At 33.4% G+C, this 24627-nt stretch overlaps 1 protein-coding gene and 1 long non-coding RNA gene across 3 annotated transcripts; both read right to left on the reverse strand.

The window, feature by feature from the left end:
- Positions 1-1152: 1152 nt before the first annotated feature.
- Positions 1153-4903, reverse strand: LOC136800509 (uncharacterized). 2 transcript variants are annotated; one of them, XM_067057168.1, is made up of 10 exons: positions 4665-4903; positions 4328-4445; positions 4128-4219; positions 3887-3983; positions 3419-3642; positions 2953-3061; positions 2610-2783; positions 2345-2479; positions 1945-2009; positions 1153-1599 (listed from the first exon to the last, which is right to left on the reverse strand). In XM_067057168.1, exons 1-10 carry the CDS (start codon positions 4881-4883, stop codon positions 1297-1299), a joined length of 1536 nt encoding a protein of 511 aa, XP_066913269.1. In that variant the 5' UTR covers positions 4884-4903; the 3' UTR covers positions 1153-1296. The 2 variants fall into 2 exon arrangements, with proteins under 2 accessions (XP_066913269.1, XP_066913270.1); XM_067057169.1 differs by lacking the exon at positions 4328-4445.
- Positions 4904-4909: 6 nt separating this feature from the next.
- Positions 4910-5905, reverse strand: LOC136800510 (uncharacterized). Its single transcript, XR_010845717.1, has 3 exons — positions 5786-5905; positions 5408-5504; positions 4910-4996 (listed from the first exon to the last, which is right to left on the reverse strand). It is a non-coding gene; the product is annotated as an uncharacterized lncRNA (long non-coding RNA).
- Positions 5906-24627: the final 18722 nt, after the last annotated feature.

Here is a 24627-nt window from a genome sequence, read left to right on the forward strand (position 1 = left end):
ATATTTACTTCAGGTAATTGATACTTTGTTTACTATTTCCAAACGAGAAAGATAACTGAACATTTGCTCTGTTTCTCTCCTGTTGAACGTCCCGGTACTTTCAACCATTCACCACTCCAAACAACCTAAGAATTAAGGCATAAATAAAAAAAACAGTCTTTTCAAATTTTGCAACATAATACTAGCTGGGAACGAATTTGACCGAAAGTTACATAATTGAGAGAAGAACAATTCCCTGAAAATTGAAACAAAATCATATGTAAAACACTTCTTACTAATGTCTTTCTTATTTTGATAACTAATTTGAGTTACAAGATATCAAATAAAATTTGAATTTCAGATCGAAATCCCTCAAAACAACATATTTACAAAGGTTTTGCTTTTTTGGACAAATAATTAAAAAAATGGTAGTTAAGGCGAGACCAATTCAACTAGTTGTTTTAGAGGTGGCAGTTTTTAAATGTGGGTCGGCCGGCAAAAAAATATTAGTAGAGTTAGTATCAATAGAGTTTTTTTAAAGAGTTTCTTTCTTTTCTAAATTTGTTCTTTGAGGCCAATGTATTTAAATAAAGCTATAATTTAATGTAAAATTTAAAATACTATTTTCTTATTTCTTTTAAACAAATGTAGAAACCATGAAATCAAAATCTTTAGTGATTTTCACTTTCCATTTTAGTTTCATTTCACTTTTCCAAAAATATGGGTCGGTCGGGCGTCGAAAAACAACTAATTAAATCGGCCTCGCCTAATAAGGATTTTTAATAAAATGTTATTTCTATCCCCGAGAAAAGTTTGATTGTATTTTTCATTTTATTTACATTTTTTAAACTTATTAGCATGTCTGTGAAGTATGCTTCTAGTTATTTGACTAATTTATACCAGGTTACATACAATACACGGGTTCCGAATCAGAGAAATCTATGTTTGTATAGAAAAAGTCTCTGAAAATTTCAAAAAAATCCGAAGGGTCTGATAAAGTAAGATCTATCGTTCACAACAATGAACAAATTAAAGCATGATGGAAAAAGTAATTTTTCAAATAGCCGTTTTTGGGTTTCTTGAAATTCTCATTGACTTTTTACATGAAAACATCGATTTCTCTAATTTAAAACCCGCGCATTTCTGAGCAAAAATCACCCTGAGAGAATTACATCAATTTTGATCGAAGAGGGTAACTTTCACACGCATGATTGAAATACACTAGCAAAATCCAATATAATATATAAAATCCACGAAATAAAATAAAAGTTTCTGTTTTTTTTAGTCTAAGTAAGAATTCTTTTTTAAATTAAGTTTTCATATCGTCGGCCCTTCACTTTCCTCGTCATCGCTATTTTCTTCATTTTCAGGATCAGAAAGTTCACAATCAATATCTCTTTCACCATTAAAATCGTCAAAGTCATCAGAATCAGGATTGTCTGTATCGCTAACAACGGTTTGTTCGATTACTGGCGTATCAAAGTCCAACAGGCTGTCAAAATTGTGAACACCGTTGGGTTCGATTATTGGCAAAAATGTTCGGATGGCGCTTTCAAACTCCCTCCGGTAGTATTCGACACCTTGCTCCTTTAGGGACTTCAATCCTCGTCTTGATTTGATCTGTAAATAAAAATCAATTGAGTTTTAAAGCTTTAATGTATCAAAATATAAAATTCATGCCGCCGGAATGCAAGACCTTCATATCAGAACATAAGTAACTCAAAGTCTTCTAACTGATGAGCAGTGAGGCAGTGTAAGTACTGCTCTCTATTTTTGAACCCTTTTCCCATAGAACGTTGCTAACTAGAATCAAAATTGTAAAAATTTTCGGAAAGAATCTGTCTTACCCAATCTCTTTCAAAATTCTACCTACACCTTTTTTGCCTTCCCAATTAAAAAAGTTTCTATTTTCTCCGTGCACCTTCCTCGTTGTGCTTTCTTTCAACACAAACTATGAAGACTTACTGTCAAAAGATCTTGGCCTGATTCTGACTCAACGTCCTCTTTTAAGTTTGCTGCTACATTTGGGACTAAAAAATAAAAAATAAAGAATAACGTTAGTCGTTTCACTCCTAAATGTTCAAACGTAAAAACATGGATGATAAATCATTGAAGGGAGGATGGATAGTGTAGTTCTAGAAGTATATTATTGTTATCATTATTTTTACAATTGTAAATTCTATCTTTTGTCTTTCCATATTTCTGTTGATGTTGTTTCAGAAACAAGCACTGATTTCGAGTTTACAATCCACAACTTCTCGGAAACAGGCTTTCACGTGCTACATAATCAAATTAAAGCTTCAAATCTGTAAAACCGAATATGTAAAGCCTCAAAGCTCTAAATACATCTTTAATTATTTCTTACTTGTTTCCTTTGATTCTTCCATCAATTTTTGGATCTTTCCTTGCATGAAATTAATAGCATTTCTCATTTCGCTAAATAAAATTTGCTTTTCTTCAATGTAACGATATTTTTCCACAATTATCCTGCGTTTAACAGCTGAAAAAAAGAAAAAAGAGACTCCTTTAAATAATCTGAACTTCAACATTTCCAACTTTTCCATAATGAGATCTAGAGAAAACAACACGTCATAGGCTGTCTTGAAAAAGAATAAATACCTACTAATTACCTTCAGAATAGGAGCTATCGTCTAACCAAGGTAAAATTCCTTTGCCGAGATGATTATGCATTTCCTTATTATTTGTTTCTCCGGTCAACATTAAATAATCAACAAACATATCAATTTCTGCTTTCTTTAGAGCGGCCAGTTTTGATCGGACTGTTTTCCTTTTTTTACTTGTATCTGAAATAGAATCAATACCAACGAATAAAAATCCTAGATGTAATACAAAAATGTTCTAACATTCATAGGATGCATGTGTAAATAAGATTTTGCAAAAATAATAACAATCTTTAAATTGCATCTAATTTGTTTACTAAATGAAAAAAAATAAACAACAGAGGCAAAATACCTTTTTCTCCAACTTGAGCATTCAACAAGGTCTTTTCAATTTTGGACTTTTCAATTGCCTTTTTGATTAAAGGCAATAAAATCCCTTGGGAAAGGCTTGTGTGTGCATTCTAAACAAGAATTGTTTTAAGAAACTAAGAAGATCTTTTCATTTAGCTGACTTAGAAGAGCGCTAGGGATGTTACATATTGGAAATGTCTATTTTTGGACTTTTTGAAATTCAGTAAAAATAAGTTTGTTAGGAAAAGCTGGCGAATGTTTAATTCACAATAATTTCAATTTTTCATAGGAATCTCTTTTTAAAAATGTTTAGCCCGAATTGATGTTAACTTCTTCAGAAAAAGAGCTCAAATCTTAGTTTTCTTCAAATCAAGCTAATTAGCAATTTGACCCCCTATTTGACTAACAGCCCTAATTCAACCCTCCCTTAAGCATCAATTAATAAAACAAAAATAAAGAAGTCGTACCAGTAAATCTTCGACTTTAATCTCTTTGGTAAGTCGATCAAGTTCTTGTAATTGATCCTGCTTATCAAACTCTAACAACCGATAGACTTTACCATAATCCATTGTCTTGGGGAATGATAATCTGCTAACAACTATGTGATAGTCAGGTGGAAGGTGAAGCTTTTCCACCAGAAGAAGAAGCTTTTCAGCGTCGGAAGGTTGACGAACCACTCTACTTCTCAAACCTAGAAAAAGTTACAACAAAAGAACAAAAGGTAGAAGTAAAGCAGAGTGAAGCCAAGTGCAGTGAAAGCCTGTAAAAGCCAGTAGAAACTGCAAAAGATGTACTAACGGGCATGGTGTTTTGGACTAACTGCTTGGACAGTACATTTGTAGCAATTTTTATAATTTATACTGATATATAATACATATTGAGCAAAGGTCTTCAATTGAGGACAACGCGCCAAATCCTAACATCAACACTGTTACCTAATGCTTCTTTTTGAATTTCATCCTTCCATTGCATTATGATTTTAGTTGGATGTTTGTCTGACAAGTCACCAATCATTTTTAAATTTTCTTCATTCTAAAACCAAAGAAATTATAGATTAGGAAAAGACTGAGTCCTTCTGGCAATTGACGTACAAATAAATACGCTCAATCATCTCTCACACGAAGTATCATGTCATGCAAAAACCTTTCAACGTAGCAAATTACCGTATCTTGTTACCTTGTAATATCTCTTGACCAAATCTGGTACAAGTTTTTTGATTTTGGATTTGTTCCAGTGAAGAACTGCTTCTGTTAGTGTTTCTTCTCTTCCTGAAAAATTAAATCAGAAATAAATAAAGGAAAAGAACAACTGTATTAGTGACATAAGGGAGAAACGTACTTGAATTAAATATATTTGACTTAATGAACAATATTTACTTTCAGGTAATTGATACTTTGTACTATTTCCAAACCGAGAAAGATAACTGAACAATTGCTCTGTTTCCTCTCCTGTTGAACGTCCGGTACCTTCCAACCATTCACCACTCCAAACAACCTAAGAATTAAGGCATAAAATAAAAAAACAGTATTTCAAATTTTGCAACATAATACTTGTCTTATCGTTTTGCTCAGTTTCGCTCCAATCTACAGCCACCTAGACTGGGGATGGTTACAGAAAAGTACTTCACTGTAGTACTTTAAGTTGATTCAAGGTCCAATGAGGGGGGCGTGAGAAGTCAAAGTACATCCACAAATAAATTGATGAATTAATTACCTGGCATTCTATAGAATGGCCCTTAGCGTGCATTATTGATAACGCTGGCTTGATTGACTCCTTAATTGAAGCATCATCACGAACCATGAACGGCCAAAGCTTGCACATAACATCTGCAAAACAAAATCTAGTGCCATTTGGAATCATAGATTCCTTGATCAAAAAATAGGGATAGCCAAATACTTCGCCTCTGAACATATTAATGGCTTTTTTTGCCATTACATGACGACAAGTTGCCACCTCTCTAACCCTGTCTCATCGAGCTTTGCCATCTTTCTTGTTACATTTTGTGCTGCCGTCCATGTCCCACCACAAATCGCGTCATTATTATCCTAAAAAGCAATACAACACAAATTTGCATTACGTTTTTTTAAGGAAACACGTTTTGCTGAGCAGGCTTGATCTTTTAAGCATTCATCTTTTTTCCTGAAACGTTTCTTAGATGTTTCTTAATCTAAAAGCATTTTGTTCATTTCTATGAAATTAATTTTGGAACCCAGTGACTTTCAGTTAATCTATTTTTAGGTTCCAAAGCTTGTTACTCAGGCGAAGTTTATTAATTGCTTTAATAGTTTAAAAAGCAAAAAAATATATGAAAATGGAGAGATTTTGAATTTTAGCCTGACTACGTTTCCTCAATGTTTCTTAATTTTTTGGTATTTTGAGCTTCTTATTATTTATGATAATGGTAATGATTAGATAAAAAATTAATAAATAGACCAACATTCTTAAAATTATAATACCTTTTTTGATTGATTTTTGTACAAACGATCAATAAATTTAGAAACTGATTCATTAGGAATAATGAATCTTCCGTCATAGAATGATTGTCTCTGCCTTCTAAAAAAATATAAATGAAATTGAGTTGCATCTTTTTCAGGGGGTCAAGCAGTTAGTACTTAATAATGTCTATCGTGGATGTCCATTTTTCAAATGGAAAATGCAGTTAATACTAAGTGTTCTGAGTGAAAGGGTGTGGAAGAACTTTTCGAAATTCTTAAGAACATTTAGTATTTATAGTTTTCAAGAGCATATGTTTAACCTCAATCCTTATTAACCTAAGATTATTGCTAACAATTTTCGATCGAAATGATAAGCTAAAACCTTCTTTATTCACTTACATTCCCCTTTTGTAACGATAAAGCTTTACGTTTCCATCCACATGTGAACTATGGGGGCGAAGATGACATGCTGGACATTCCATCCAATCTTTGGATTGAATAAGGTCTTTTTGATCCAACCACAAAACACCATTCTCGGAACGCCATCGCAAAATTAGTCGGATTGATGGTAGCTTTCTAAAAAACGATTGCAAAATGTTAGCTAGATCTGCTTCTGTATAGTTTGGAACTAGTAGTTTGGAATTAAAACAATTTACAACGATATTCCAAATAACTTTAACAATTGCGCCTTGGTATTATAGTCAGATAATCAATAAAAACAAGAAAAACCTTTGATAAGGCTAACAATTATTCGAGCAGCCCCATTTACATTTATAAGATTAAAAAATTATGATATATTGGGCAATAGAATAATAAAAACAATGGGACCAAAAGTGTTTTGTGAGTAAAACCAATAAAAACGTACCCTACAAAAATCATCAGAAATTGAGTTGAGGGACTTTAGAAATGCTCGTTCAGAGGAACCAGGCATGAATTTGCGGAATTTGTCCCACAATTGGAAGACTTCCTCTTTGAAGAGGTAGTTTAAACTTTTCGGATTTCCAGGCCAGAAACCTGAGGAAAGCAGTACACTTGTTGTGAAAGGATCAGTCAAAGATGTACATTCGTTGCAACGTAGGTGGTATTTGTTGACATCAAAACGGCCTGTAAATAAAGTTAATAAAGTAACAACAAAAGTGAGACTACAAGTTTAAAAAAACTTCTATAGGTAATCAAATGAATATAAGTGAATAAATTTGGTAACAATTACAATTTTAAGAGGAGATTCCTATAATTGTTGACTTTGAAATTTCTAAATCAAATTGCTTACCTTTCAATGTAACGACAATGCAATACTCATCTGTAGCGATCTTGGTGACCTCCTTACTGCCACAAACTGAACAAACACATTTAAGTGGTGGATAGCGAACTAAAAGTTAATGAAAAAAATAGCAATTCACAGATGTTCCCTCCCTTTTTGTGATTTTGAGAAGTCTCTATGCACTATGATTAAAGTGTGTATATGAAGCTGTTAGATGTATTGCATGATACATTTTCTAATTATAACTGACTATTTGAAAAATACCTGTTGGTATAATTTCTTTCTTCTCATCCAAACACTCCAGAACATCTAGGTACCTGCCAGAGGACAATCTATCATGAAATGGATTTGCCAAGTGGAAGACATCGTCACATACATGACAAAATGATTTTGTGACAATCCATGCAATAAAGATCACCAAGTCGATCACAACACACATTACAATGTTCATCCAAAACTTCCCTAGCCTGCATTGTCCTCCAAATATTCTTTCCTCAGCAAATCCCAATCTTCTTGGCAGGATCTTGATCTTTCGAACCATGACTTCTTCTTCTTTTTGTTTTGACAAAGTTAAGAAGCGTTTCTAACCAACTATTCACTGAAATAAATTAAAATAGTTGATCGTTATTACTCTGTTACATTATAACACCAAAAATGTTTTTTTTGCCAGTTTTTTTTTTTTTTTTTATCTTACATAGAGTCTTATAACAGTGAAAATTTTAAACAATGTTTTTTTCCTTAATTGTCTTCAAGAAGGGATGATATGATACCTACTTTTTGTATCACTTTGTGGATTTATGTCATTTAATTCTTCATTATCGATGGTGTCCACATTTTCTGCAATTTGCCAGTTTGAATTTTTTGCATCAATATCCAAAACTTGCTCATCTGCAGTGATTACTGATGAAAATAACAAGAAAGAGTTGAAATTTCAATACATACAAGACACACAACTCTATTTAGATTTAGGTACCTCAATATTACCCAGTGCATAAAATAATGTAACTGCACATTTACCAGTATTTGATATTCTTCTTTTCATTCCATGTTTTGTTCTTCAGCTTGTAGATCCTTTGACCTAGATTTATCAAAAAAAGAGAAAGAATGCATGCATTTAAAATTGAACAAGACAACAAACCTTAGCTAAAGATTAAACCTTTCAAAAGTTTTTGTGCAATAAAATTCAGGTTGAAAAGTTTGAAACAGGGAGAAATCTCTTTGGTCTGTATTGATGACAAAATTTAGAGTTTCAGTTGTCCCGCACAAACAAAATATACTAACCAGTTTCAGCAGATCTCTTGAGTTCAACAAAGCAAATCTCTGATTTTTTCTTGGGTTTTGCTTTAGCTTTAAGTGATTTGTTAACTGCCACAATTTGTTTCATCATCAAACCAAGACCTAAACAAAGTGATGTGTAGACAAAGAATTTTTGTAATTTTTAGGTTTTTAGCAACCTTCAAAATTTTCCATGGGATGAATATTATCCTCTTTACAAAGAAATAACAATTTTTCAAATCCATTCATGTTAAAAGAATAGTTTTAGTGATTAAAATGATGCTATCCAGTGATCTGCAGTGTTAAGGAAAATAGAGAAATAGAAAAAATAGAGAAAAAATTATGATAATATGCATGTTGTGTCAATTATTTTTTACTTTCTGTAAGTTTGATATAAACTACATATGATCATATTGATAAAAAATTATCAAGGGTGGTAGATTCTACCCCCTGCTTGCCATTAAGAGGGTTTAACTTGTCTTGTCTGAACACTGCTTTAAAGTAATTAAACAAAATCAAACCTTCAAAATTTCATATCTTGTATAGCCAAGGTGATAAGTCAATAGCAGTAAGTTTAGTTGCAAAAGAAATGGTGAAAACATGCTTTCTTTGCAGAATACTTTTATATATTTTCCAAGGCAACTAAAATACTTTGTTTTTCAAAAGTAACTGAAGCCTATTCCCAAGGGCAAAAAAAACATTCTTGGTTTTATCTAAAACATCAGACATAATGCTACATGGATGATATGTTTTTTCTTGTCCTTTGACAGTAATTGATTGCTTATCCTTAGCCTTGTGTTATTGTTAGCAATTGACAACTAATCAATAATAATATATCAATAATCAATTCTAATTGATTGAAATTTGTTTTAAATAATATATATTTCCCTATTTGCAGCACTGTTTATACATGTAATAGCTTTTCAGAAACATCAGACGTTACAACTTAAAAAATTCCTGAAATTTATAAATTCTTGACCAGCAATCATGATCTAGATAACTGATAAATGATAGATTAGCACTATTGATCACCCAATAAAATTAACTAATAAATATTAATTAGACAAACCTTGATCATTACACTAGTTTAGCATTTTATCCCTATTACACTTATCTAACTTATTAAATAAAATTTATTTTTAGCAATTGTTTGAATCGAAGACTCCCCCATTTCAAATTTTAGCCACTATTTTACAAGCAGCTTTTCTTTATCTTTGCATATATAACTCTTTTGTTTTTGTTTGGCGTCTTGTTGTGCACCTTCCTAGTTTTGCTGGTTGTTCTGCCACTACTTTACTCTAATTCAGCCTACTCTAGCCATTTCTCTAATTTAGCCTTCTCAAGTTATTTCTTTGTGTCCTCTGTTAGTGCAAAAAAATTTACATAGGTTATTTACTTTTTATTTTTATACAATCTTATAATTTGTATGTATGGATAATGGGTCTTAGGAACTTTTGATACTCAAAATATAGATAGATAGATAGATAGATAGATCATTGCCGATTTTTAAAATCTGAATGCAAATCATTTAATCATCAATTATCAATCTCATGTCATATCATGTAATCCAGACTGTCTTAAAAAATCCAAGTGTTTGATTAAAATTCAAGGAACTTCTGCAAAGTATGACAACAGAGAAAGTTCAGCAAACCTGACAAATATTATAGTTCCACAAAGTTCGACCAGTAAATTAGTGTGCAGAGACTTTAGAGCTTTGAGTAGTGGCCATCAGTTTAACAGGCACATCATGCAGATTTTTTCTTCAGTTCTTTAGTTCTATTAGTTTGACAACAAAACTTAATAGAAATTTATCGACCAACAAAGTTTGATTTTTTAAATTCTAAAAAATTGGTTTATGATTAGTTCCATGTTTTTAAAGGAGGTTAATATTAATCTTAGAGATTTTTTAATTAATCTTTAAGATTGAATAGAGCTTTCGGGATTCTATGACATCGTCTTAGAAAAGTTAAGGTTTCTTGGACAAAATATTTTTTGTGGTTAAATTTAAGATTGGACACTATAATAAATTATTAAATCATTCTTGTGTAAATTTAAATTACATAAAACTCTCATTTTTTAGATTGAGATATCGGTTTTCATGTTTCATATCAGACCAGATATCGGTCTATTGCTCTTTTTGGTTGAGGTAAACAAATATTTTGGATTTCTTTTTGTTTTCGATTAAAGATTGCTCCACGTTCATATCTATTCAATACCATCGAAGGGTGATATATTGCACTTTTCTGCCATACTTTTTACTCACTTTATTTCCTTTGTTTTACTCAAAATTCCAGTCATCAAATTAAATCTCTTGTTTACAGATTGAAACATGTGATCAATTACAATCTAAACCTTACAAAAATTTGCCTTCGTCTTTAAAATGTACATATTGGCGATTTGGTAAAATACACCCTGCAAAGTATGGCAGAAGTACCACTGTACCAATGTATCATGTATCACTCTAAAGAGACGTTACTAAAGAGCTTGTATATAATTCAAAAAAGCTGAGTTAGCAAACAAACATTTCTCAAACTTTAAGACACAGTATGGTGTTTTATATATATGCAGTAATGGTCATACATTAATCAAATAATCGTAATTCAAATATTGATGTGTACCTTAAAAGAGAGTACCATGGAAAGGTGATATCGTGAAGTCGGGTAACTTGCATCAGTGGAGGGAAACTTGCATAGCCATCAATTAATGACTGATCAATCAAAGCAGCAAAATTTCAAAACAAATGAACTACCCAGCTCTGCTCGCAGCTCTACTCTACCATTTTTGTTTTGATTTAATTTTATATTTTAATGACCAGCCAGGTCATTCATTTTAAAGGCTATGCATATTAGCCTCCACTGATGCAAGTTACCTGATCTCCAGTACATTGCGCTATCTGCCATCATAAACCTTTGCACTGTGTATTTTAAGGAATATAGCTGTAATATAGCAATATATTGTACATTTTAAAAACGAAAGTGAATTTTTGTTACAGTATGTGTTTTGATTTGAGTTATTCTTGATTGATATATTGACTTTAATCTTATAATATCCAGACGGTGTCAATCGAACGAATCGAACGCCGAATCAATTGAATGCAATTGAACACAATCGAATAATTGCAATTCGATTGTCGAACGCAATCGAATCGCAATCGAATATTACCCAGGATTTGCCGTTCGATTGCTTCGATTACGTTCGATTGTATTCGATTATGTTGGAGTACGTTCGATTGATTTAGATTTTATTCGCTTTCATGTGATACTTGATAAGCGCTCGGCCGCCCACGCTAAAAAGCTCTAACAGAGTGATCCAATTTAATTTAATCGCAATCAAACTCAGCGAACATAATAGACCTTTTTTCAAAGAGGACGTCCTGTTGAATTATTATGTAGTCCAGCCATAAAAACAATGATAGAGCCAAGCATAGTTACTGTATCATGCATATTGTAATAATTATGCATGGTTTTATCATTGTTTTTCTGCTGGACTACATAATTATTCAACAGGGTGGCCTCTTTGAAAAAAGGTCTATTGTAATCGAACCAATGGAACATAGTCAACTATAATCGAATCGCAAATTATTCGATCACGTTCGATTACGTTCGATTGGTTCGATTGCGATTTTTGTTCGAAGTTGTTCGATTGACACCGTCTGGTAATATCAGATCACAATCTACTATCATGCCTTTCAGTGGTAAATGTGGTAAATGCTTGTAAATGCATATGCATAAAAATTAGGCACTGTGGACTGTGGACCTGTGGACTGAGGTTTGATTCCCACTCGCAGCGGTTCACTTGGCAAGTGGATGAACCTTCGCCAGAGTCAACCCATGCCATGTGAGGGGAATTGGGTAGTCAGTTCAAGGTGCTGACTGGACTGGGCGTTAAAAAACAATCACAATAATTTGTTTTTCCACCACTCGCCGCCTCATTTTCACAAAATGTGGCAAATGAAAATGTTGAACACAAAGAAGAAACTACTTACTTGTCTTTCTTGGTCGCTTTGACTGTGATGGCTGTGAGGAACACTGCTGCTCACCATCATTATTTTCTGCCATAAATAAGTAATAATATGTTGAACTATCTGTTCCTGTATGTTTAAAAGAAATTCAATTTGAAAGTAGCCATTTTAATTTTAGATAGAAAGTTCAAATCAAGACAACAAAGCAAAGCTTTTCGAGTTGTGCAACAATGGATAAAACTTTGTTATCTTGATTTTATTTCATCCAGCAAACAAGATAAGTTGTACTGACGGTATAATATACTGTATACTTTTTGCTTTCCCTTTGTGTCCTTGGGTTAGATACCCGGGTTTCTTTTTAACCGTATAGCGGTATTATCTTGTTCCGTAATTTTGTTCATTAAATCAACTAAAACCATTGATTAAACGATTAAAACGAAAAACATGATAATCATTGATTTAACGTTCGCTACTATGTTGGTTTTGCTGCGGTGGCACCTTAATGAAAGTTATGGCTAGTTTAATTATAGCTACATTTTATTCAGCTTTCTGATTTTTTCTAGGATCAAATCTAAATTGGGAAATACAATGAAACCAATGAGTTTTTATTTTCATTAGGACATTAAGCTAGGTCAGTTTAAATTGTTGTTTTAAAGACGATTGACCAAGCCTAAAATTTGAAATATCAAAATTTAAGTTTAAGTTCACGCTCAAAAATTCTCATTGTTTGGTATGTTATTTTTTTGCTTGTATTTGGTTTATAATTGTGAAAATGTAAAACTGAGTTGTCCCCGAAAACACAGAAAATAATTCTGAAAAATCGACAACTTTCATGATAATTTTTAAAACTTTCGCTGGAAGATAATCCATATCAACATAAATTTTTAGACCTACCCCGGTGTGTTGGAGGTCCTGTAAATTAACCTGTGTTTTTTTGTCTGTTCGTTCGTTACCAACTTTTTCTCAGCTTTTAATTTTTGGTACAAAGGTGCAAAATGGTGGTGGCCAAAATGTGACGGAGCCCGATTTTCGAAAAAAAATTATTTTGGGCTAATTTCAGCTAAAAAACGGCTTAAAAAAAGGTTTTTAAGACTTTGTGAAAAATTGGATGATTAATTTTTTCCGATTTTTTGCATGAAAGTAGGGTAACATCATTGTTAAAAGATGGCTGAAGCAGATTTTCACAAGAAAATTTGTTTTGGCTGAAAAAACGAATCTTTATCCATAAGAATCGCTATTTATAAGCATAGATCAATGTATCAATACTGTTGTAAATTAATATCAAACAACTCAATTGATTAAAAGACAATGCAATTTACAGCACTCTCACCAGTTTTTCCTTGCTGTTTGACCTGAACGTGCGCTGAAAAAAATAGTAGTTAGTAATTAGTTGTGCCCTGAACTTCATTAAAGGCAGAAACTTTGATCCTTTCTCGCGAATCTTTTTGCCAGTTAAGAAATTAAAACTCCAAGTTTTCTAAAAACAATTTTTTTTGCTTAGATTTGCTGCTGATTTCATAAATTTTAAAGAATAACCGTGAAAGTTCTTTTCAACAATAAATTTCGTAAGTTGAATCAGCAAAATTACACAGAAGTTTCTACCCGTGAAAGTTTCCTCCTTTGCGTTTGCGTTTATGAAATTATTCAAAATTGAAGGGATTTGTTGAAAAAGGATAAATACTCAAAGATAGAAAACTATAATATAAAAAAACCTTTGATCTAATATAATATAACATAAAACTACCCTCAAAAACCTGCTCAGTTCGCGCTTGACCTTCGTTGAGGTCGGACGTACTCGTGAACGCAAAAAAAAGCAACTTACACTTTTCTGAGTGAGTAAAATGTTTTGACTGAACTTTAGTTTTGAATTAAAATGCCAAGCACCAAGAACAAGAATAAAACAAAGAAGACAAAGAAAAACTAATTGTCAGAAGGAGAAGCTTCCTTGTTAGAAGATGTTCGTTTGGAAGATGATACCCAATCATCAATCATACAAAAATCGCTCGCTGAAACCATCAAAAAAGTAAAAGATGACTTATCAAAGGAAATATCTGATGCCAAACTTGACATTACTTCACAACTTAAAAGTGAAAATGAAAGTCTTAAAGCTGAAGTTAAAGAAACTAAATCTCGTCTTATCAAACTTGAATTTGAAAACATTAATCTTAAGCAATATATTCGCAGGAATAATGTAGAGATTTGTGGTATTTCTGATGATGTTGAAATCAGTGATCTTGAATCCAAAGTTATTGACGTAGCAGAAAGTATTGGAGTCATAATCGACAAAAAGGATATCGAAGCCTGTCATCCACTTCAAAAGGGGAAGAAAGACAAATGTGCCAGGTCAATAGTAAGATTTATAAACAGGAAAAAATGTGACGAACTTCATCAAAACAAGAAAAAACTTGGTTCCAAAGTCGCCTCTGAAAAATTGAAAAAAACTGGTTTACAGGGTAAAATCTTCATAAACTGTAATCTTGCCCCATACTCAAAATTTCTCTGGAGCACTTGCAAAAAACTTTATGAAGAGAAATTGATTGATCGCTTCTGGGTCTACAACGGAACTGTTTTTATTTCGATAAATGAAAATAATATGGATGTGCATACTAAGATTGAACACTTGAACACGTTGGAGAAGATATTTCCAGGTTATGATTTTCATACCTTCTAGATTTGCAATTTTACTTGAATTATTATTGTCTTTTTTTGGATCCTTGATTCACCGGGGCACTCCCTCTTTTTTTTCCTTAACTCCGTGATGCGATTACCCATTTTTTAGTTTAGAAGCCAACTCGCAATTTTGTTTTGATTCTTCTCAACTTTTTCCCGTATTCACTTTCGTTTTCTCGTTTCCTCATTTCAAGATTGGTGCCTAGCTACGTATTCATGTTTCTTCATACAGTTTTGTTGTTTTTTTTCGTTTGTTGGCGCTGGTGTTTTTTACCTTTGTTTCATTTAAAACTCATCATGATTAAGTAAGTTTAACTTTTGTGCCCTCACTATTTCCATGCTCAGTATGTTCTAAGACAGTCAAAGAAGAAGGCAACTCTATATTCTGTGACTCCTGCAAACTTTGGACTCACTTAAAATGCTCAGGGTTAACTCTTGCTAAATTTCAATTTTTATCTACCAGTTCTAATGACCGGTACTGCCCCAAATGTCTCCTTGGGGCCCTTCCCTTTAATCCCAAACCTCAACCTTCCCTCTCTGGTGCTTTAAACCCTAAACTCATCGATGTTGCTCGCAATCTCCACCTAATTTCTGAGATCTGCCAAAACAACAGTCTCGACCTTGATAACCTCATGGCTGCTGACTGTAAGTACTACAAAACTCCTGACTTTCAGAAACTTGCTCGTGAAAGTGGGCCCGTGTCTTTTCCGTCTCTTCACCTTAATATTGCTTCATTAGCTCTACACATAGATGATTTAACCACTCTTCTTTCTAAACTTAATTTTAATTTTGATGTTATGGCAATTACTGAGACCCGTATTTTGAAGGGGAAAAAAACCATTTTTTAACTTTAATCTTGAAAATTTTCAAGAACCAATTCACACACCTACATAGGCCTCTGTTGGTGGTACTATGCTATACATTTCGAGCAATCTTACTTTCGAACCTCGGAAAGATCTTGACTCTATGCTATACTGTTCAACCTTTCTTGAATCTGCTTTTGCAGAAATCTTGCATCCAAATTCTCCTAATATATACTATTGTTGGATCCATTTATAAACACCCTCTTTTTTCATTTGACAAATTTAATAAGCTTCTTGAACCACTCTTGAATAAAATTAACAAAGAAAATAAACAAATTCTTCTACTAGGGGATTTCAACATTAATCTTTTGAATACTTCTACTAACTCCAATATATTATCTTACTTGAACAACCTTGGATCACACTTTCTTATACCTAATATTTTTCTTCCGACTCGAATTACTCGAATTACCACTCAATGACACTTATTGATAACATTTTTTCTTCGATTTCTGAAAAGCCTACCTTTTCAGGAAATTTACTTTATTCTATCTCTGACCACCTTCCTCAGTTTCATCTTGTCTGTGGCCCCTCTATAAAACCAAAGAATGAAAAAATCTACCGAAAAGACTGGAAAAACTTTAAGCAAGACGATTTTATTTTAGATTTTTTTAATAATGATTGGGTAAATAAATTATATAATATAACAGATGTTGATCAAGCTTTCAAAACATTTTATGATCTTATTCAAGACCTTATTGATCATCATGTCCCAACTGTTATAGTGACTAAACGCCAAAAAAAATTCAGGCTAAACCATGGATCACTCCTTGAATTGTTAAATCGATCTCACAACGTCCATTTTATTCCAGGAAATATATTCAAACCAGGGACCCTATTATGAAATCTTTTTACTATCAAAGATACATAACATAAAAAAATCTTATAGTTACTCTTAAGGCCGGTCTCCACTTGCGCGCGCTTCAATCGCAACTTTGGCTTCAATCATTTTTGCTCGGAGAAAAGATTACGTCATAAAGACGAAGCGCGCGCTTGGAAAAAAAGTTGAATGTATTTCAACTTTTTTTTCAAGCGCGCGATCGTTACGTCATATCGCACCAATGGAGTTGCTTCATTTTTCTTTTGACCAATAGCGTGGAAGCTTTACTCGAAGAAGAGCGATTGAAGCGCGCGCAAGTGGAGACCGGCCTTTACGTGTAAGAGTAAGAATAATTATTATTCCCGTTTTTTCTCTGTTCATGCTACAAATATTTTGAAGGTCTGGGAAGGGATCAGAGATATCATAGGATCTGAATCCAAATCTTCTCCTTCATCTATTCGTGTCAATGGTCATCCCAGTTCCGATCCAAACGTTGTTGCTAATGGCTTCAATGACTTTTTTACTTCTATTGCAGATACAGTCCGCTCCAAAATTGGTCCAACTAATCGTCACTTCTCACATTATCTTAAAAATCACATAAGGAACTCTATTTTTCTTGATCGTGTTAACCCTGCTGAAGTTTTACTAATAATTAATTCCTTACCCTTTAACAAATCATCTGGCCCAAATAGCATTTCCCCAAAAATCCTTCGTCTTTGATCTCTCTGGACCCCTTTCTTTTCTTTTTAACCTTTCTTTTGAATCTGGTTCCTTTCCCACAATGCTCAAACTCTCGAAAGTTATTCCCGTTTTTAAAAATAAAGGTTCCCCACTTGAAATTCCAATTATCGTCCTATATCTCTCCTTTCTAACATAGAGAAAATTCTTGAAAAACTTATGTTTTCGCAATGTTGAGAGAATTTCATTATTCATCAACTGTGCACAATTCCGCCCACGCCCGACCAAAAAAGGTTAAACGCCTTCACTTTTTGTCGTCTTATGAAAATGAAAAAACAGATTTATAGGGTCATCACGGCTGACCAAAAATGAAGAAAATCCATTGTGAACACAAAAAGTTATATAATTTAGTTTGTTTTTTTGTGGATGGGGAAATTCCATGGGGAAGTTCCCTGACATTAAGGGAATGATCAAAGTATCTTTACATTGGCAGAATAGGGCACAGCTGTGTTAGATCATTTAGCCCCCTCACCCTTTCTCTTCTTTACTTTTGTTTTCATGTTTAAGTAAAGGTTTTATTTTTTTATTTCTTTCTTCTTTTTTGAATGTCAGAGGAGAAAAAGTAAATAAAAGTTTTTGAAATCTCTATTTTATTTTTTTTTATTTTGGCAAAAATAACGTCGGCGGATCCGTAAACCAATAAATAAAAAAGTATTTGCCTTAGTAACGAAAATTATAAACATAAAAACATTCGAAAGAGTATCAGTAAAAGTCCCTTCGTTTGAGGAATGTTTTTTTGCTCAATGTATTTTCATTTTTTCAAAACCTTTTTGGACCTACATCTGGGTACCCCGGAGGAGGTCCTTTAAATTAACCCATGTTCGTCAATTTGTTCGTTCGTCTGTTACCAGCTTTTCTCGGGATTGGCTCATTACTTTTTTCTGTTTTTTTGGCACAATGATGCAAAATGATGATTCCTAAAAAGTGACGGAACCCGATTTTTGAAAAAATATGCCGGAAAAACGCGTTTTTCGGCATTTTTACGAGATTTTATCATTAGTTTTTTCTGATTTTTTGCTCAAAGGTGCGAATTAACAATGTCCGAAACATGGTCGAGAGAGAAAAAAAAATTTCCGGCTGAAATCATGCCGGAAATCGCCGTTTTTCTGGATTTTCATTGGACTTTTTCCCTATAATTGTTTGTTTTTTTCATTCAAAAACATTATTAATAGCAATGCCCACCATCAAGCATGTTTCAATTTTCAATAAAATAGATTTTTGAAGCCGGAGCTATTTTAAAGTCGCCGGAACAACCTATGTTTTCCACAATTTTGGAAATTTTGGTCAAAATGGCGATTCTGTCAATATCTACTAGTTACTCCACTGAACTCAGCGTCATCAAAAATTATCAGAAAGCAAAGTTCAGCCAGGAGTAGAGTAGTGTTTAGCTCTCAGGCAAAAATTAGACCCCCTGAGCTTTAAGTCCCCCTCCAAAGATTTATAAATTTTGTGTTAGCCCAATGACTTTTGACCCTTGAAACTTTCAAAAACTTGTTCAAGGAAAAAAGGGGTACTCAAATGTAAATTGCGTTTGCAGTTCTAAGTGTAAGATAAAATATTTTGCACATTTTATATAAAAATATTGCGCCGGAGGCAAAGATTTTACAGCTTCATGAACTTCAATTGAGTAATTGAAGCCAACTATTAAGCAGAAGTATTCAGCCCCCACGTTAAGTGTCGAGTCAGCAGATTTGGTAGGGGTGGATGGGGGATCGAGGGAGTCTAAGGGGGGGTTGCAACTTAAGGGGAACCCCTCTAGGTACTATGAGTAATTCGGTTTCAAGGTCGATCGACTCAAAAGATTGATTTCCATCACAACGTTATCTTACCTGCCATGCATCTTGCTGCCATTGTCTTTCCCACACCAGGATTACCGATGAACAACATGTGAAGTCTCGAGAGGTCAGTTGACACGGAAAGTTTCCTGTCAAAATATGCTCTTCAAGCAATCATCATAATTTTTTCCTTCAACTCAACCTGACCATGGACATTACCAAGGTGTTTGTTAATGATCGAATCCAAATCATCTGAATAAAAAACAATGTCAAAGATCAGAAAAAACTAAAGCAAATTTGAGCGACGATTTAAACTTCGCATTGGACTCTTCCAGCTGTCCGGTGGGGTGGGGGGATCAGCATAAATTGTCAAAATTTTCCTTGTACAGGGGTAAATTTGCTCTGTCTGGGGGTAATTTGGGGTGTCCAGGGGGTCAACTGATGCTTGTCTGGGGGTCAGAAGTCACTTTGTCCAAGGGGTAAATCACTGAAAATTGCTATATCCTCCATCCCACCATTCCAATTTTTTCTGGAAGAGCCCATTCTGTAATTGACATACACGTTCCATAAGCATAAAACTGGGTTCAACACTTCACATAAATGAATACGAATTCAACTTAAAATGCAATCCGTTTGCCTTAAGCATTAGAAATTAATTTCATCGGCAGGCAAAACTGATAAGAATGATCAAATATACATTCAACAAATATCAAATTTTCAGTTCCATAGATGAAATTCGGGAACACCCCCAAAATCCATAATTGCTGTCATAGTACTTTTTCTGCAATTTATCAAGGGGGCCATGATAACCGAGTTTTGAAACTTTTCGTATGACAAAACAACTTACACCGAGAGATTCCTCTCAATTAGAAGATTAGAAGAATTCTAAGGGTTTACATCAGAGCTCCCTTTAAAATTGTTAACCCCCTTTTGTGGCTTACCCCCTAAAAGTTCACAAAACTTGATAACCCATCAGGAAGGGGGGATTTTTGAAAATCCAGAAAACCCCTGTTCTTCTGAGGAATGAATCTATATATGGTTTAATATGTTTAGACCAGGAGCCGTTGGCGAGATAGAGCGATTTTAAAATTGAAAAAAAGTGCTGATTCAACAAAAATAAGCGTTTTTAACGATTTTCAAGAGCCTGTAGCCATTTAGGAAATTTAGGGACAATTTTTGGCAAATCTCCTTTATATTACTAAGCATACCGGGATAATCACGACGACGGACGAAAAATGTAATAGACCTTTCGAGTAGCTTGGCCCGTAAGACATCAAATTAAATTGGCCTCTTCTTTGTTAAAGTCAATGAATTACCTATCCATTAAAAATTTTCCATTTTGATCAACATCTATTTCTTTTGGATCATCATCAAGAATGTCTTCTTTAACACAAACAATCAAGTCTACAAGATAAATAAAAAACAATACAGTAGCCTCCCGGTTTTTAGAAGCTGCACCTTTTCGAAGTCAGATGGTTTTCCCCTTGGATTTGCTTACTGAACCCAGGCTTAAATTCTCTCAGTTATTAGAAGTTGAGTTATTGGAATTTTCAGTATCAGAGTAATTGATGAGATTGATGAGCTTGTTGCAAAGGAATCTAAAATCAAAAAGACTTGCCAGTCACTCGACAGTGATTTCGTCAATCTAGTCAGTGAGGCAGAAAAACGCCCAAACGAAATGGTCTCTTTGATTACTAAGACTAATGCTTTAAAAAGAAGACAGAATTAACTCAATGAGGACCTTGATGACTTGCATACACAAATAGAAATAGAAGCAAAACGCCAAAAACTTAAGTAGATCTCAGATTATTTTTTGAGCGAACTTAAAGGTTATTATTCACTTTTTAAGTTAGAAATTCAACTGTTGATTATATTTTTAGCTCATATAGCTGTATGATATGGTTTTAGTTTTGATATTGCAGGATATAGTTTTTTCGGCCTGTGTATAGGTAGAGCCTATAAGATAAAGTTTTTGAATCTAGCAAACCTAAAATGTTTTCCCATTCATCCTAGTTTTGAAATTTGCTACGTGGTGATATAAATTGCACGTGTCTAATAATATTTATAATGAGTTGAGAATAAAATGAGTGACTAAATTAGGAGCTATTTTCTTAAAATGAATGTAAATTGACAAAAGTAATGTTTATTATCTTGGAATGAAGAAAGGATTATCAGCAATGATGCATATTGAAGAAAATCTTTTTAGAAAGAGGAAAGTTTTCATTCAAATGATAGCACGTTCATCTTTACATACATACGACGGTACCCCTTTGGTATCCTGGTTTTAGTAGGGTTTTAGTAGACTCGCTTTTTTAAAAAAATATGTATTGAAATTGTGTTAAGTTTTATTTTTTTTATCTCAATATGGTGTTTTTCAAAATACTGTTGGGGCGAACGGTCAGGGAAAAAGGCCCAATATTCTGCTCTGGTCAGGGAAAAAGGCACCTTGGTCAATCTAAAAGTCATGGAAAAAGGTCTATTTTTTGGAAAAAGTCAGGTAAAAATATTTCTCTTAAGTGCTGGGAACCCTGTATAGGATCTAACATCTAGAAATATTTTTTAATGTCAGATCGTGAAACGTAAAAATTTCCTTTGTTAAACAATTTTTTGAGAATGAACCTTGAGTTGTCTCAAGGGTGTGTTTTGAAAATTTAGTATTTAGAGAACGTGAACAAAAAAATATTAAAGAAATTCAACCTAACCCATACCCACCAAACACAAATTTTAAAACTTACCTATAGTACTTTAATGGGATAAATTTTCGCGGGGATTAAATTTCGCGGTTGAGCTCATCCGCGAAATTTTAAGATTTCGCGGGGATTAATTTTCGCGGATGAGGGATTTCCTGATTTTTCACGGGGATTTAATTTCGCGGATTGGGGTACAAATTAAAATTTTTGAAAAGGGTTAAAACATTGAAATAAAATTTTTCCAGGAAAATTAAGAATTTTTTTTACAAGTAATAAGAGGGTGTTTTGGAATAGGGCGAGGAGATATGTATTACAACTATCAAAAGTTGAATTTGAACTTCAATGGTGCGGAGCTAAATATTCACAGCCTATTTGGGAAAAAAGCGGAAGAGAAATTCGGGATAAGAAAATTAAATTGAAAATTAATTAGTTGCTAACAAACATATCGAGGATTTGACCTTTTTCGAGGGTTGCGTGCCCTCATGTAGAAAAAAAATAAAAAACGATAAAAATAGAAACTTCGCGGATTGCAAAAAAAAATCAAATTTTTCGCGGAAACTAATTTTCGCGGATGGGCTTTTTTCGAATTTCCAATGGGACTTATTTTCGCAGATGACACCCAAATCCGCGAAATCCGCGAAAATTAATCCCCGCGAAAATTTATCCCATTAAAGTAGTAGCACCATCTAGATTAGCAACATCTTTAATTTTTTCGTTCAATTTTGAGGTACATGGCCCATTTATTTCCCTAAAAATTATATTTTTAGTTAATACTAGCTGTCACCCGGCGTCGCACCCGCCGAGTAGAGTGTTGTTGAACACATCAAAAGCCCTTTGGATTGTAAATATTATTGACAGGTTGGCGAAGAGCACAAAATATAAAATTGGATAGTAAGGTATGAAGAAAAAAAGTTATTCTTACATTTCGCCATATATTCAATCTGTTACGCTATCACGTCACATGCCATGTTTTCTATAATGAATGAAAAGGTAAAACATAAATGGAATGTACCTATTTAAAATAAGTTAGAAAAAGGACACTGTTTTTAAACTTATAGAAAAATGTTTACTTACCTTTTATGTATAGCGGGAACAATACAACCATACCATATACCAATACAATACTCAATACATTCATTAAATTAGTATCTTACTGAAAATGACAAAAAGATGAATCATATTTATCTTAAATTGATAACAATTGGTATATTTTTGCAAATAATATCGAAGAACCTTTTCCTAACGATTCCAATGATATGAATGGGACATTGACATTGAAAGATTGGTGTATTAAATAAACCTTGAAATGTATAGATACTAAAGTTTATGTTTGATTTTGCAAAGAATATCGAGGTAATAATAAAGGTTTCTATCTTGCCCTGAAAGACTATAAGTAGAATTAAGCAATATTATTTCAAAGTTGTGACTGACTGTTTTGTTAATTCTCTACTTGTCATCTATAACCCTGTGTGAACCATGCACAGGCGACTAAATAATAGAAATATCTAACCCTGTGTGAACCACGCACAGGCGACTAAATAATAGAAATATATCTAACCCTGTGTGAACCATGCACAGGCGACTAATAATAGAAATATCTAACCCTGTGTGAACCATGCACAGGCGACTAAATAATAAAATATCTAACCCTGTGTGAACCATGCACAGGCGACTAAATAATAGAAATATCTAACCCTGTGTGAACCATGCACAGGCGACTAAATAATAGAAATATCTAACCCTGTGTGAACCATGCACAGGCAACTAAATAATAGAAATATCTAACCCTGTGTGAACCATGCACAGGCAACTAAATAATAGAAATATCTATACACCTCTGAGTATCATGCACAGGCAACTATAAAATGCTAACTCTTATGAATAAATAGACTGGGCAAAGGTAGGTTAAATAAGCGATCTTCAGGGATTAATTTATGAATATGGCAATGATGTTTAATCTTTATCTGGTAAAATACCTAACTGCAAACTCTAACAGTAGAAACCTTTCCTGTTTTAAGGGAATGATCTGAATACTTCATTTTGTAAATTCTCAACGGGAACTCAAATTTTTCTGAATGAAAAGATACATTATAGGATATAATCAAAGATTTAAACTTGCAAGTGGAACCTTGTTGGAGTAACAAAAGTATATTCAAGCAACTATCTTGTCCTTCTTGCTATTGTGGTTTTGTGAGAATTTTAGGCTTAGTCAGAAAGGTAAAAATAAAATGTGCAAGACTAATACAAAAAATTTTCCATGTAAGCCTTTCTAAGAGGATCATCCATCGATTAGTTATCGTAGTCAAGCTATGTTAAATCGATCATAGCTTGACACCAGTGGCTGCCTCTCCAGAAAGACTTACATGGAAGACTTTTTGGTCTATTTTATAATGGTGTTGGTGTTGGGGGGTTTGATTTGCAAGCTGCAAAGAATTATTCTTCGCGCTCCAGGACGACAAAAAACCAGCTGAATCCTGCCCACCTTTCTCCACCCAATGTTTAAAAGATTTAGTCGACCGTGGCCCGCCGTGTATGCTACGATAGCGGTCGTAAGCCTTTCTTGAAAGGTCTTTCTTGTTGGCCAGCTTCTCATCATCAAAAACCTTCCTTTCCTCTTCTAGTCTTGCCTTCTCCACCGTTAATAATTCCCTTTCCTGCTCCAATTCATTTCTCATCCTTTCTAATTCCTGCCTTTCGTTTCGATTATTTAATTGTTCCCTCTCCACCTTTTCTTTCTCTTCGCTCAGCCATACTTTCTCACTTCTCAGTTGTTCTCGATCTTCCTCAATTGCTGCTTTCATTTTCCTTATCCTTTTCTCTTCCGCTGTAATTTCTTCCATTAAAAAGTCATCGCTAGTCTGTGACATGATTTTTAATTCTAATTTGTTTTTAATTTTTGTCTGTAAAGAAAATATATATATTAATTAATGGTAATCCCAAAACAATTCATATAAAACAGGCCTTAAAAATAAAGTGTGATTTTTACATTGGGGAAGATTTTAGACATGAGAAAAAAAGAAGTTAGTTCAAATGTCTCTTTGGGTATTGAAGAGATAAATACATATAAATACATCTACATAAATTTTTCCTATTAAAGTTGGACAAAATAAGTTAAACTCCTTAAAGGAACAAATTTTGGCGTAAACATATTTCGGTTAAAAATGAAAAATAACTTTACAGTGGAGATT

This window comes from Clytia hemisphaerica, unplaced genomic scaffold, assembly GCF_902728285.1.
Source record: "Clytia hemisphaerica strain Z4C2 unplaced genomic scaffold, Clytia hemisphaerica genome assembly, whole genome shotgun sequence".
In the NCBI taxonomy this organism is placed as follows: Eukaryota; Metazoa; Cnidaria; class Hydrozoa; order Leptothecata; family Clytiidae; genus Clytia; species Clytia hemisphaerica.